General features: G+C 40.1%; 1 protein-coding gene across 3 annotated transcripts in view; it reads left to right on the top strand.

Moving 5' to 3' along the window:
• sh3bp2 (SH3-domain binding protein 2) overlaps window positions 1–14050 on the top strand; it is a 30224-nt gene extending 16174 nt beyond the window's left edge. For 2 of the 3 annotated variants that reach the window (XM_038274737.1, XM_038274739.1), the window contains exons 4-13: window positions 4224–4341; window positions 4435–4502; window positions 7827–7909; window positions 7993–8070; window positions 8164–8791; window positions 10970–11087; window positions 11240–11295; window positions 11536–11611; window positions 13469–13528; window positions 13611–14050. In XM_038274737.1, coding sequence (XP_038130665.1) covers window positions 4224–4341; window positions 4435–4502; window positions 7827–7909; window positions 7993–8070; window positions 8164–8791; window positions 10970–11087; window positions 11240–11295; window positions 11536–11611; window positions 13469–13528; window positions 13611–13748 — 1423 coding nt within the window. In that variant the 3' untranslated portion in view covers window positions 13749–14050. The remainder of the gene's footprint in view (window positions 1–4223; window positions 4342–4434; window positions 4503–7826; window positions 7910–7992; window positions 8071–8163; window positions 8792–10969; window positions 11088–11239; window positions 11296–11535; window positions 11612–13468; window positions 13529–13610) is intronic. The other variant, XM_038274738.1, reaches the window with a different exon arrangement.
• Window positions 14051–15731: the final 1681 nt, after the last annotated feature.

Raw genomic sequence — 15731 nt, 5'->3', positions numbered from 1 at the left:
TTCTGGCTGTAGGCCTACTGCACTACTACTGCTGCTTCCCTCCAGTGGATCACTTTCCGCTTCATCTCTTTCCCTGCTATCTTCAGTAAACACCTGCAGGCCAGGACCATGATAACATTTTAATATACAATAAACATTATAACTGGTTTAAGGCATTAGCACCATTAACAGTTACTTAATGTGGACATAGGTCTACAAGCTACCACGAGGCTTCCAGTCTCAGACAGGATATCTCTACTAGAGATTGTAAGATTCTATAGATATGCCAATATTGTGTTGCTATGGGGGGGGGGGGGGGGGGGGTTGTCTTCCTGTCTGTGTCAACCAGCATCATATAAACTTTTTGCTAAGCTTCAAAATAATAAAATATATGTATTTTTATGTGGTGCATTTTTGTCTATAATGGTTAGGCCTAATGTCTAAGATAAATTCTGGACAATAATTTACAAGCCAGCAGGCTCTGCCATTCAAATTCAATGGAGATTCAATAGGTATAGGCCTACCAAACACACTGATTCACCTTAAATTTTACACATTGTGGCAGACTAAATGATTTTATTTCTAGTTCAGCTAGTTGGCCTATCAGTCACAACATCTAACTGAGTGTTATAATTAAAATTACAGTTCATAGTTTAAAATCACATAACTGTAGTGGCAGGGGCGGATTTACCATTAGGCAAAACTAGGCAGTTGCCTAGGGCCCCGAGTTCCTGGGGGGCCCCCTAAAACTCCTTTTACATGTATGGTTAATACAGCTATTACTTATTTGTGCACAATAATTATGTTTTTGATAAAAATCCTTTCGCTAAAATGCCATTAGAATGCTTATAATATTAAGTGTGTCTCAGGGCCCCCCCTACAGTGTCCACTACATTGGTTCAGTCCATCTGCTGCGCATGGGCAGAAAGGTCCAAACACATGGCAGCAAACTATTTGAAAACAAACGGTACAGCTTTGTATTAACATTGCCTTAATGTGTGTTATTGTGTGCAGCTGGGGATGTTTAGGGTCACGTTAATTATCGATTAAATAATTTACTGTTCTGTAGTTAAAGCAATTGTCAAATTTGAAACATCACTAGTCTTTCCTGTGACATGCATCCTTTATTTATATATATACACACACACACACACACACACATATATATATATATATATATATATATATATATATATATATATATATATATATATATATATATATATATATATATATATAAATGTAAAAAGGGCAGAGAGAAATAAACAGCGGCGAAGAAATAACTAAGGTAAAAAAATACAAAGGAATAATAAAACAGACAAAAATATTATAACATGCACATAAATAAATACTTAAAAATATAAGTAATTAAAAAATAAAGTTGAAGATTATAAAGGACAGAAAAATAAATAAGGTAAATATTACAAAGGCAAATAAATAAAGAAGCTAATTAAGAGTTATATACATTTATGTCTCACTTTTTTGTTGGCAATTAATTGTATGCTTATACATTTATTGAGCATTTATTTATTTCTGTATTTATTTTTAAATATGGCAGAGTTGGTCCTTCATAGGGTCTGTTCTATATGTTGTCTTCTCAATTCAGGGGGGCCCATGCCTGTCTTTGCCTAGGGCCCCAAATTTCCTAAATCCGCCCCTGTGTAGTGGAATTTGTCTAGCTTTGAAGTTCGTTTTTCTCATGATTCAACCTGTAACAACCTAAACCATTTGGCTTGGCATAAATACGGATTCAAGTAGCCTACTGTAGCCTACATATTTCTGAAAGACCCCCAACAACTCCAGAAAAAGTCGGAACAGTCGATTTAATTATAAATAAATAAATGCCAGTCGATTCCCCCTGCCTCCCGCCTTATGACATTGGCACCTCTCTTCACGCTATTCTCACTGACCGTCTCTACTCTTTTTTTCCACGGCGACAACCAAAAAAATGCAAGGTGATATGATACCGCAATGAACAGTTTACTTACAGTTGGTGCTTTTCGAAAAAAGGATGCAATTGTTTTCTGTTTTTTCGGTTTGGCTGGCCACATGTTGATGTCCGGACTCCGGAATTGGGAACTGTCCCGCCACTACTCTGTCTGAGTAACCATGGAAACCAGGCTCCAGACGTAAATGCCAGAGACAGGATAACTTTTAGATTAGAAACGACGCAGGCAGCCTGCAGTTAAACAGAACGATTGCCTGTCTATGATCTGACTGTTTTATGTTGTTGTTGCAAAGCAGTAAATTAGAAAAAGCTTTTTTGATTTTCTGTGAGTTTCGCCGTATGTTTTTTTTTTTTTTTTTTTTTTTAATAAAAGTGGGGGGGACGGATTGAGGGTCATTAGAATCTGTGTACGTCAGAACACCCCTGACGTACATGCTATCTGCGCCCTTGCTTTGTACCAAGGGCCGTGTGGCGGCAGGTTTTTTTCCAACCAAGCAATAGCATCAGACTCCAGTTGTCTCATCAAGTCATCACTTTCAGATTGGACTCATTTGATGAGATGACTGGAGTCTGGTGCTACTGCTTGGTTGGAAAAAAAAACCTGCCGCCACACGTCCCTTTCCAGAACCACTTGGACACCCCTGATTTATCCAGTAACCCAACAAAGCCTTGTTTTTGCTTACAAAACATACAAATAGAAACGGATGAACGGGTCCACCCTTTTGGAATGAGGATCTTTTGGCTTCTTTGTTAGCCTGCAATGCCCCATACCTGTCTATGTCTCTGAAAGGGGGGTCGTTAAAGGGAATTGTTGGCCTGGCTGAACAGGCGAGTGTCATGATGTGTTTTAGAGGTCTGACCCAAAATGCAGAGAACCACTCAGAGAGCAAGACAAAGGTTTAACAGGTTTATTGAGGTAAGGGTGGAAGGGTGGTAAGATCTGGAACTCAGGGAGCTGGTGTACAGGAACTAGGAAGTCTAGAGGGGATATCAAAAAGGGTTTGTTCAGGGACCGTGGGAATCTTGAATGCCGTAAGGAAAATGGTAGTGAGGGACTCCCTCTTCTCTCACTTTGCATCCAGTCTGTGTGGGTTGATCCAGAGAAGAGGGGACATGTTGAAGAGTGGACAACTTGACATTCTTTGGATCCGGAGGACAAAAGGAGCGGACTGTCACTTAGATTTCCAGGGGAACTTGAACGGTACATGTGGAGATTTATCCCCTGCTCAGTGTGAAGCTCAAACAATCCTTTCAGGGGAAGAAGGCTCAAACATCCAGTTTGCATCCCCTGCTAAATGTGAAGCTCAAACGATCCTTCCAGGGGAAGAAGGCTCAAACATCCAGTTTGCATCCCCTGCTAAATGTGAAGCTCAAACGATCCTTTCAGGGGAAGAAGGCTCAAACATCCAGTTTGCATCCCCTGCTAAATGTGAAGCTCAAACGATCCTTCCAGGGGAAGAAGGCTCAAACATCCAGTTTGCATCCCCTGCTAAATGTGAAGCTCAAACGATCCTTCCAGGGGGAGAAGGCCCAACTTCCAGTTTGCAGGGTGACTTCCTTCCGAGGGACAATGACAAAAAAACAAGGTTAAAGCTCAGAGAGACAAAGACTCAGTTAGACTCAGTGAAACAAAGACTCAGGTTAGACTCCGCTAATCTAAGCATGGCTAGAGTAGCCAAAACTGGCAAACACTCTGGCATCGAGGTAGTGACAGTCCACTGCTTAAGTACTCCACTAGATAATGATCCAAAGAGCCGCAGGTGTGCATGGAGGACCAAAAAGGACAGGGCGCCACGACACAAACTGGAATCCTGACAGCGAGGTCTTCTGTTCCCCTGTAAAGGGGTTGGGGCTGCGATGGTAGCGGGAAGGATTAAACTCTATCGCTGCATTACAGGTTTTTGAGGCTGAAATCTGAGTCCACCCCCTCTGTTTAAGGTTGTTTTTTCTTTCTTAACATAGATGGCTTCCTTCACGCCCCCTGTCAAACATTCTGGTCCTCAAAAGAATGTCCTATGTCCATAAGGTGTAGATAGCCAGCAGAGTCTTGTCCGTCCCTCTTCTGTGTTGGGCCATGCGTCTGTGGAGAGGTTGTTTGGTTTCTGGAGAAACTAAGGACATTGACCTGAATTTTCAACCGCTTACAATACCCGTTTATGAGCATGCTCCTACTTCTTCCGTGCTTTACACCTACGTTAGTTCCAGTGTGTTCTGCTTGCTAGTTTTAACGGGATATGCAATGATCCTAATCAGAGCTTTCTCTGATCGTGACTCCTACATCGTTTTGTTTCTACAGAGTAATGAGAGCAGCGGAGGAGACGACGTCCAGCAATGTTTTTCCATTTAAAATTGTCCACTTCAGTAAGAAGCACAGAACGTGGTACTTTTCTGCCGCCAGTGAGGACGAGCGAAGGGTGAGAACCGATCGCGGGTTCTTTACTGGCTCAAAATGTCTATACCTTCTGCAAGGAGAGTTTTTGGGAACATTTTTTGCTTGTGTTTTCCAGAAATGGATGCGATACCTGCGAAGGGAAATCGATCATTACAATGACAGAAAAGACGCCAATATCTCAAGGTAACCTCAGAAAAAGAAACCTTTCTCAAACTTAATGCTTATAAGTGTGACATGTGAGATGCTTTCCATACCTACGGCCACTAGACAAGCAGCCAACAACCTTTTACACCCACAATGACATTTTTAGATCTCTAAATAATCTATTCACGTTTTCTTGCACTGCTAAAAGAAACCAGAGTACCTAGAATAAACTCACCCAGCAAGCATTAAAGCTATAAATAAGTCAGACTAGATGTTTTATATATATGTTATATGTGAAGAAAGGGACCTAAATAACATTTAATTGTAAATTTATTACATTTGCTGCGCCTTAAGTCTGTTTTTATTTTTTTATGTTCCCCATTCTTTTTAGTAGTAATTCTAGGGTTAGCTTCTTGCTAACTGACAGGCATGAAACATTACAACAGTCATTTTGAATTATGTTTAATATTAGATTTAATTAACATTTAGGCATTGTAGCATTATTGTAATGATTATGGAAAGTAGCCTCTGACTTATCAATGGTAAATCCATTAGCAATAATAAGGATGGCATCTTGTTAACGCCATCTTAAGCAAGCGTACGTCTGTTGTGGAGCTTTCAGGCTCTAGATTTTTTTTTTCTTTAGCATAATTGATGTTGTTAATAATTAATTATGGTAAAAATGACAGAATCATTGTTAAAATACGTTTTCTTTTATTATACCCCCTTTCAGCTATTGGGGTCAGTGGCGGTTCTAGACCAAATGTACCAGGGGGCCAGGAGGGGGCCATTGCGCCCAAATATATTAAGAGAGCTGCATGATGGAAATTTCTTTTCAATTAGGTTAAATTAAAATTCTATGTCTCATTAGGTCAATATGCATTCAGAATTTAGGAATTTTACATATTTTTGACTTAATTTAAGTTAAAATGACCGTTTTCTATAAAATTTGAATTAGAACTCTAGAAAGACTGAAATTCAGCTGCAAAAAATTGAGGATTTTCTTGTTGTTTTGGAAAAAAAACATTGGGATCCCATCTCAAAACTGCTAAAGCGATCACCTTAGTGTTTTTAAATAATTATTGAAACAGAATTTGTAAAGAAAAAACATGAAATAGATCCAAAGGACCTATCAGTAACCATGTCTTTTCCAGCGTAGATCATCGTTACAATTTCTTTGAGTGTTATGTCTTCAGTACAGGAGCCATAACATTATCTACAGGGGCACTGGCCCCAGTTGGCCCCTGTCTTGATTGGGGTTGAGATTCTGGTTCATTCTAAAGCCTGGCATACACTTTGCGATATTTTCAATCGTTTCACGCAGCTACAGCTCAAACTGTTGGACGAAACGGCAGGGTTATCGCTCTGATGCGATCTAGCTGCTCACAATGTACGTCTAAAAACCAAACGTGGGACTCAGAGAGATGGCGCTGGTCGGACTCAACAATCTGGAAGAAGAAGAACTACCTTGTATTCACATACGCAGTGCTTGGCGTTCTGGTAAACGGGCTGTTAGCTCTGCTTCAACAGCAGGATTTGTCCACCTTACGACGGCCGACTGAATTTCAAATGTGTTTGATTTTCTCCCGACGTCACGATTCCTGATCGGGAGGCAGTGGTGAGAGCCTGATCGCTGAAACTCTGGCCGATCGAAATAATTCTCGCACGACTGGAAAACCGGCCCGATAAATGCAAAAAAAATCGTACGGTGTTACGATGTTCGGCTTAAACCAGTAAAGAAACAATGAAAAATCGAGTTCTTCATTTTTATAATGGCCTGATTCACTGCAGTGAATACAGAATAGAGTCCGTTTGTAAACTCGCATGTCGCAGAGCCATTGCCTTTCCTTTCCATAACTGCGCTCGTTCATGCTAGGTACCGTAGGGAAGGACGGCTTCTTTTTTTTTTTTTTTTTAAATAACATTTTTATTGAGTGCATTTCAAAGATCTTATACATTCAACACATCCATTTCCGACATAGACTTAACATAACCAAGTTAAATTCACAACCAGTCCATGGATGAATTAGATGACAATTATATTCTTGGTAATCTTACCATTTTATCCTAACACACGTGCCTTCATGTGAGAAGGAAAGAACACGTCCTTTCCTCCTTATTCATATCTACAAGTGTCCACTCCAATAGAAATACACTTTTTTTTTTTTTTTTAACAAAAAAGAAAAAAAAAAAAAAAACAAAGAACAACAAAAACAGATAAAAGAAACAAAAACTATACAACACTGTGTGGCAATAGGAGGTTCTCAGCCCTAATTTTAATCATACAACAAAGTCTGATCTCACTGGTGATATGAATTTCACCCAGTTTTCCCAATTTTTCTTGAACTTGCCAGATTCTAACCTCAAGGAAAAAGTTAGCCTTTCCATTATATAAATATCATGCATTACTTCAACCCAATCATTCCTTGTTGGAGCCTCTGTTTTCAGCCACTTCCTAGTTATAGCTTTCTTACTGGCTACCAACATGATCCTGAAGATATATTTGTCCTCTGAGGTTGTCAGCTTATCAATTCCTCTTCCCATGAATAAAGTGTCGAATGTTGGAGGAAGTTTCACTTTCAAGACTTTCTCCATACATTCCTTTAGGTCCTGCCAGTATATATCAATACTAGCACAACCCCAAAATACATGAAGGTGATTGGCTCTTTCTTCTCCACAGCCTCTCCAACATCTAGCATCTTGGTTTTTCTTTTGCGCTGGAGAAAAGAAATATCTCACAATGCACTTCCAGCCGAATTCTCTCCACGAGGGGGAACATGATGTTTTCCAGTTTTGCCTAAGTATCCCCTCCCATGTCTCCACCGTCCACCTCCCTCCCGTCTCTTTTTCCCATCGTTCTTTTATATATAACGTATTTCTTCCTTTCAGGTTCTCCACTCCTGAATATAATTTTGATATTACTTTTTTGCCCAAATTTGATTCATATGCTCTGATAAACATCTGAATTATCCCTGTTTCCAATTCTTCAAAGCTTATCTTTTTTTTAATTTCCTCAATAACATGCCTTACTTGCAAATACCTAAAGAGGTTTTTATTTTCAAGGCCAAATTTTCTCTTTATATCTTCGAAGCTTATTACTTTCCCTTTTTCAATCAGTTCCCAATATGATTTCGGACCCCTCGCCCACTCTCCAAATGTTTTGTCCATTGTGTTCGGTTTAAAATCTGAATCATGGGCTATCCATCTTAATAGACTAGTCTGCTCTGTCAAGCCGTGCTTTGATATCATTTCATGCCATGTACTAATTGACAGTTCTGTCCATGGATTAGGACGGCTTCTTTTAATGGAATTCTAGAAATGAGTTCTGTTTTTAATGAATGTTATTTCCCCTTGTTGATGCAGTGACTCGGACTCAGATGCAGACTTTTATGGCACTATAGAGAGACCCTTGGAAATCAAACACAGTGTTGAGGCTGCAGAAGGCGGTAAGGACTACGCTAAAACCTGCAGCAATACCGTCCCCTTGTACCCTCTTTGAAACTTAATCATTCACTCTTTTTCTGCACAGATTATGTTGTTGAAGACGATGATGAAGATGAGGAAGACTATGTGAAGCCTGACGACAATAACCCACCAACACCTCCAGGTAAAACAATATGTGCATTTAGCACCTTTAACCTTTAGTCCTTCAAGTCTCTTACTTTCAAAGTCTAAATGCGGAATATCTCCCACTTTGCAGGTCGACCCACTGGACCACCCCCTTCCTACCCTCCTCCACCAGTTCCAGCGCAGCATTCCAGTCCAAACGCCCAAAAAGTGTTGCTTCCACCTCTCCCTGTACAACACAGAGACCAAGGCAGCCCACTCCCCAAAAAGCCCTCCATTGCACACCAATGCCTCCAGAAAGAACCCAGCAAAGGCCCAGTCCCTCCTCTACCCTTTGCCCCTCACCTCCAGAAGGCCCCGTCTCCAACTCCCCCTACTCAGACCAGGACGACCTCCCTGGGAGGTACTGGACACGACAGGAGGGAGCACTCTGCTATGCAGATCAACCACCCAGCCACCCTGCCTATCTGTGAGCAGTTACACAAAAGGATGGTCCTGAACGGTCCAGTCCACAGCTCTCCGATCACTGCCAGCACCCAGTCACTGGGAAACCACTGTCTACGGAGCAAACCTAGCTTACCTTTTCCCCACACTGACGGCTTTTCTCTGTCGGTTTCTTCAAACCCCCCTTCGATTCCTTCCAAGCCTCCAGTATCTCCGCTTCTAAAGTCCGGACCTCCCAACAAGCTCACAGTACCTAAACCCCCTCCCACAACGGCCAAGCCGCCGCTGCCGTCAGACAAGTCAAAGACTCCTTTTCAGTAAGTCACACTCACATTCTGACAGCTCAGCCCTTCCTGCAAAAACAATTACCCAGAAATCCCAAATCCTTTGTCATCGCCCGCATTCCAGACCACCTGCGCAAAACAAAGCCTACAGTCTCTGCTGCTCCTCCCATCTTGCTCTGCTCCGAACTTCCTCATGCGCGATATTATTATATTCATAGGAGCAAAACAAGTGGAAATGGCTGCTTCAAGGAATAGTACACCCAAAACATGATTAGCCTTCATTTTCTACTCACCCCCATGCTGAACAACATTCTGGAGTACTTTTTTGATATCTCAAATGCATCTGGAGATCTGGGAGGCTTGTTGCTGTCTGCTGACATTCAAATAATGGAGGTCTATGGCGCCCGAGGCAGAAAGGTCCATAAAAGTCCACAAAAAACGTGTCAATATTCCTCCATACTGCTCGTCCAATGTATTCAGCTCGGCAAAGAACTCATGCTCTTCCTCAACACTGAAGTCCTCAGACATTTTTCTTTCGTTGTTTCTTTCTTTGCACAGGTAAACAGCACATTTCTTCTTCTACGCTTGCATTATCGGCAGAGCAGACGCTGAATGCGCACTTTCATCTGGTTTGGTCTGTCGGCTTCCGTACCGTCGTGAACTCGCTTTCAGGAAATCCTATACACTACTGTTTATGCTCTAAAAACATTCTAAATGACTTCGTTTCGAGTAAATTCTGGATGCTACCCACTCAGGACACTTGGAATACATTGGACGAGCAGTATGGAGGAATATTGACACGTTTTTTGTGGACTTTTATGGACCTTTCTGCCTCGGGCGCCATAGACCTCCATTATTTGAATGTCAGCAGACAGCAACAAGCCTCCCAGATCTCCAGATGCATTTGAGATATCAAAAAAGTACTCCAGAGTGTTGTTCAGCATGGGGGTGAGTAGAAAATGAAGGCTAATCATGTTTTGGGTGTACTATTCCTTTAATTTATTATGACATATTTTAAAAATCCCCAGCATATGTCAAGTTTCTGCCAAAATGTTTTCTTTTTGCTTTGGATTTTTGCAACAGGGATAATTAGGATCATAGGAAATTGGTTTGTATGAACTATGTTTGTTCTTTACTTCAAAACTCAGCATCTCTTCATCCATGCCTGTGATAAGAAGTTTATTTTGAAGTTGTAGAGATGAAAAATCTGCTTCCTGGCATGTTAAGTAATTTCCCTCTGGGATTGTTAAAGTATCTCTGATTCTGATTATGATTGAAGTACCGATAATTTGCATCCGATCATTTAATTAAACGGTCTTAGTTTTGGGGAATATAGAAGCTCCAATTTATCATTACTATATTTCATTTCCCGACGTTGTTTTTTCTGTTTGTTGCGATTGCAATTGCTGATCTTGGCCGGACCGGAGCAAAAAAAAGCTCTGCTCCGTATTTTTATGGTGAAGGACGGAGAAGACGTAGGTGGACGGTGCCATCAGAATGATTATAATATTAAATATGTCTCAGCCCCCCCCTTCAGTGTCCGCCATATTGGATCAGTCCATTTGCTGCACATGTTCAGAAAGGTCCAAACAGACAGCAGCAAACCATTTGAAAACAAACCATGCAAAGAGCAGTGTTGCCAACTTAGCGCTTTAGTCGCTATATTTAGCCACTTTTCAGACCCCTCTAGCACTTTGATTTCTAAAAAGCTCCTAGCGCCAAATCTAGAGACTTTTTTCTGCTACTGGAGACTTTGGAGACAACATCTAAAAGCAGCGAACTCTGCTCTCCAGAGCGAGTAGATTGGTAACCCCGCCTCCTGCTCTCCTCTATCTTGTCTGCTGTCATGATTCATGCAGCTATTATTTCATCCAAATGAAAAATGGAGAACAGATAAGCAGATCATGGCTTGTCTACAGTGAAAAGAAGGACTGGGTTATTTACTTTGGCCTTTTTGGAAACACAGGAAGGAGCAATCAGCTAAGTGAGCTTAGTGCTTGGAAAAAATCTTTCATTCCTTTAGAGACAGCATGAAAAGTCAGCTGAGTACAAAACATAGAGAGGAAAACAAGAAGAAAAGGGACAAGAAGAGAGGGACACAACCTAGAACAGATAATGGATGTCTATTCTATTAACATTTCTCTGTCTGTAGAATGGGGCTGTTTTATTTCCTAAATCCGCGCCTGTCTCTAACAAATGTTTTCTTGCCAGAAGGGCATCTCCAGAGGGGCAGAGCTTCCGTTCGCTGGGAGAAGAAGTCCCCGCTGATTACAGGAAGAAAACGAAGTCATCCAAACATGGACACGACTCTGATGACGACTATGAGAACGTAAGAGAGCCTGAAAATTAAAGCATAACACAGGTCCTATCCTGGCTGAGCTCCTTCATCACAGAACATACACCTCTTGGTTTTGTGCTCGTTTGTTTTATTTTTTATTTCTGTTCTGCCTGCTGAAGCTGAAGCCTTGTTTCTTTTTGCAGGTGCAGCTGCCAGAATCTGTTTTCATCGATACAACGGAAACCATGTTTGTGGAAAAGTATGTCTCTCTTTTAAGACATCAGAGAACTAACTCCTGCTTTTCTAGGCCAACACTGCCCCCTAGTGGCATAAAAATCTAACATTTCTTGTCTTATTTCTGCCATTTTTTTAAACTCAGTCTTTGAACACTTTGGTTTTTACTCTTAATGATCTTTCTGAAGCTTTTATCTATGCAGCATTTAGTCTTTAAAGGTTTCTTCTAATAAAACAAATCTTCTGTTGATGTTTACGTCTTTAGGCTTTTCAAAGAATGCTGCGCTAATCCGCCGGACGGACTTTATTGCATCAGAAAATCTGGAACAAAAACTGCAAAGGTAAAAACTGAATAGAAAAATGTTTTTAAATTATATTTATTTCATGTATTTGAACCCTTTATTAACTATAATAGTGAGGAATTGTTATTTTGTAGGAACTTCTATTGTGTACACTAATGGCTGCCAGAGCCGCCATAGAGGACCAAAACATTATTAAATCTGTGGATAATGGTGTTGCTTCGTAGCAGAGATTTCGGTTGCCAAAGACTTTAAAATTGTGTGAGGATTTAGTTAAATATTAATGTGAATTAAATCCCCACACTGATCATCCAGTAGTGATCCCTGACCAGAGGACCAATTTACATCCAAATTTTAATGTTTTCAAAGTTACAATTTGCTTGTAGTGACAGTGGAGAGGAAAAACTCCCTTTGAACAGGAAGAAACCTCCAGCAGAACCAGGCTCAGTGTGAGCGGCCATCTGCTGAGGCCCACTGGGGTTCAAGGAGACAGAAGCAGACATAGAAAAAGAAGCATAGATACAAAAGGCAACTGTCAACCAGCTCCACAGGCGGCCCCGTCCAGGAAACACACAGCCAGGCAGACGAGCTCCGAGCCAGCTCCCATGTCAGAGGATGAAGAGAGCACATCCAGTTAGTCACAGTCAGAGAAACAGGACTACACTGGAAAACAGGCCAAGCTCCAACATCTAGAAACAAAGGTGTTGATGGCAGCAGCACAGCTGATATTTCTCTCCAGGATGGAGTCACAGCCAAACAGGAACAGACCAGATGAAGCTACTATGAGAAAAAGCAGAGAGAGCAGAACGTTAGAGATTGAACTAACAGATTCTGCAGATTGGGAGAATAGAGATAGAATGAAGCAGAATGGTGAAAAAGGGGTCCCTATGTCCTCCAGCAGTCTAAGCCTATAGCAGCAGAACTATAGAGATAGATCAGGATAACCTGAGCCACTCTAACTAGAAGCTTTATCAAAAAGGAAAGTTTTAAGCCTAGCCTTAAAAGTAGACAGGGTGTCTGCCTCACGGACTAAAACTGGTAGTTGGTTCCACAGGAGAGGAGCCTGATAACTAAAAGATCTGCCTCCCATTCTACTTTTAGAAATTCTAAGAATTTGTTAGTGAATAAAATCTTGTTTTATTGGGAATATATCATAAAGAAACAGCGTGACGAATTCTGTCCATTTGACCGTTTGGTTCCCTGAATATTGACACAAATCCAAGCTTGGATGTGAAACTATGTTGTAGAAATATAGATTATTTCATAAATCTCTATGTTAGGGATCCAAACTCAGGAGGTTAGGGTAAGAGTTCTTTATGCCATATATGTGGTATGAATGAATGAATGAATGAATGAATGGGAATTTATTTCAGACAATTTTTACAAACAAAAGTAAATGAATCAACCAAATACACACTAAAGAGACTAGTTAAAATCAAACCAAACTCCAATTTTCCAAACTAACTAAACTCACCTGAACATAAATAGAAACAACCGTTCAACAAATAAAGCTGTCAGTATAAACAGCCTGAGAAATAAAGTTGATTATTGGAAATTGTCTGAAAAGGGCTATGAAGAAGTAAAACCTATTTTCCATACCCCCCTCTCCCTCTAATTACAATTAAATTAAATTAAAGATAGTCTCATGTTTAATATCTTTTTATTATAATAATAATACATTTTATTTAAAGCTGCTTTTGAGAAACCCAAATACACTGTACACAACAAAAAAAGCAGGTATAAATGTTTAAAAGGAGCAAATATAGCAGTGAAACAGAGTTTTAAGGAAATAACCCAACATTTTATTCCTAACTTCTATGAAAAGATCAAAGTTTGCTTGAAATATCAAAAAGTGACACCAGTCGGCTCGACATGAAATAGATCTGATGTGTTTTTCAGGTGTTGGTGGTTTGGGACGTCGGTATAAATAAGGCCAGAAACTACAGACTGTTTGAAGAGGTAAGCCGACCCACCGGCGCCCCCTGCTGTATTAGAAACAGGGTGTTTTTATTAAAATGCTTGTTCTGTTGCTGGCTGACAGGAGGAAGGCGTATTCCTGGAGAGTGACCTGACCTTCCCAAACCTGGCGGCCTTGGTTGAACACTACTACAACCATCCTCTTCCTCACCACGGCTCGCTGTGCCTGCAGAAGCCTTACGCCAAGATCCTGAGCAGCTGAAACCAAAGCTGGCAGCCGGACACGCGCCTTTAAACCCATTTAAAACAAACTGTCTCAGCAGAGCACACAGTCATCCTGGAAAACAGGTAAAAAAACAGATAGAAATCAGAAGTTTGGGACCAGTTTGACTCTGATGAAGCATTTTGTCCACAAGGTGGCGCCAAATACCAGCTGGAATCACCCCAGACTCCCACTTTCTGCATTTCAGCAAATTATATCAATATAGCGAACATTTTAACTATATTTATTTTATTTTTATTTTTTTTTTTTTACAGTTTTGTAGCTGGTTTCAAAAAATAGGCCTCATAAGCAAAAAACAAACTTCACTTCAAAAGCCTGACGAGCATAAATCTGGCTGCGCTCCTTAATGACTTCAGTTTGGCCTGTTAACGAGTTAAAGGCCAAACTGCAGACCTTCATAAACTTCTTGGTTTTTGGACAGAAAACCTTAAAAGTGCTGCAAAGCGTTGCTCGGACCAATCAGGGACTGACTGAACCTTGGATGTCTATTTTTTGTGTTTTCTGTGTACATTAAAATGTCAATTTAGAATTTTTTTACATTCCGAAGTTTTATACTTGTCCATATTTATATGTAAATATGTAAAGACATGACTGTAAATATGTAAAAAAAAAAAAAAAAAGAAAATTTTTTTACAGAAATATGCTGATAATGTAAACACAGTTGTATAAAAATTATTTTCAAAAAAAAATCTTATTTTTGTCATTTTTTCTGTAAATATTAAAACTTCTGCATCTGGGTGTGTTCATAGTGAGTCGGTAAAACGTCTAATTTTAGACGAGATTATTTCTATGTCTCCATTTAGTGTGAGCTTTTAATTTACCACAGGAATAGTTTTATACACGCAAGAAAAGATTGAACATTAATACTAAGACTGCTCCATATCATGAGAGTGCTGCCACCATGCCTCACACTAGGAACGGTAACATGATGATCAGTGTCTACCAAAGAAAAGCCTCCCACAGCATGACTCTGCCACCTCCTTGTCCCCCCATGGGGGCGCTCTTCAGATAAAGAGATTTGATTTGTCGATGCAAATTTATTATGAGGAAAAAACTTGTGAAAATCATGTTTAAAAAGGTAAAATTAGCTTCCTTTAAAAGATGTAGGCAGAGAGGAAAACTCAAAATTAAATTTAGGAAGTCTCATTAGTTCAAAAGAATGAAAGTGGATTTAGGAAAAGTCCAATTTATTAAAATGCACACCAGGGAATTTCCTACTTATTGCTCCTTTAAATAATTTTCCACATTGGAAAAGTGATCTAGAAATAAGCAAAGATTTCTTAAATTGAGTGTATTTAACCTTATTTTGAGAAGGTAAATGAGATAGTTTGCCAATTGGATGAGTATTTTCACCCTTAGTATAAGATAATTAGATAATATGCACTTGAAATAAACCAATATAATTGTTTTTTCTTACTTTAGATGTAAATTGTCTCATTCGATCTGCAAAATGTCTCACTTTCCTCCTCAATTAAAGAAAAAATTAAATTATTTTAAGAAAAAATTACTTCTGCAGATTAAAAATGCTTGCAGTGCAGGTTAATATTCTAACCTGACTCTGCCAGATGGATTTGCTCCGCATATCCATCTGGCAACCTTCCGTTGAAGTAATTTTGGGAAGGGGCGAAAATACTGGTTAGCTGATTGGCCTATGTTGGTGATAGACGGGCCAAATAAACCAATCAGATCAATGAAGCATATGACGTACTAACAGAGCGACGACGAAGAGGAGCCAATTGATAGATCAAACTCTTGCTGAAACCAGTCGGGAGAAGAGCAAAAACATCTTTTCCTCTGAGAAAAGCCTCCAGAGCAGTGTTTTGCTCTTCTTCCAGTGAAGAAATACTCTGTAATTCCCATAAAACTTGCTCGATAGCCACGCTAACGCTAGTTTCATCGGCCGAAGCCGCCATGTTCTTTAGACTGAACTGTCGCGCTTCTCATTGCGTCACACCTCAACCC

Source organism: Cyprinodon tularosa, unplaced genomic scaffold, assembly GCF_016077235.1.
Source record: "Cyprinodon tularosa strain WSP-4 unplaced genomic scaffold, ASM1607723v1 ctg928, whole genome shotgun sequence".
Lineage (NCBI taxonomy): Eukaryota > Metazoa > Chordata > Actinopteri > Cyprinodontiformes > Cyprinodontidae > Cyprinodon > Cyprinodon tularosa.
This window is presented reverse-complemented; position numbering and strand designations above follow the sequence as displayed.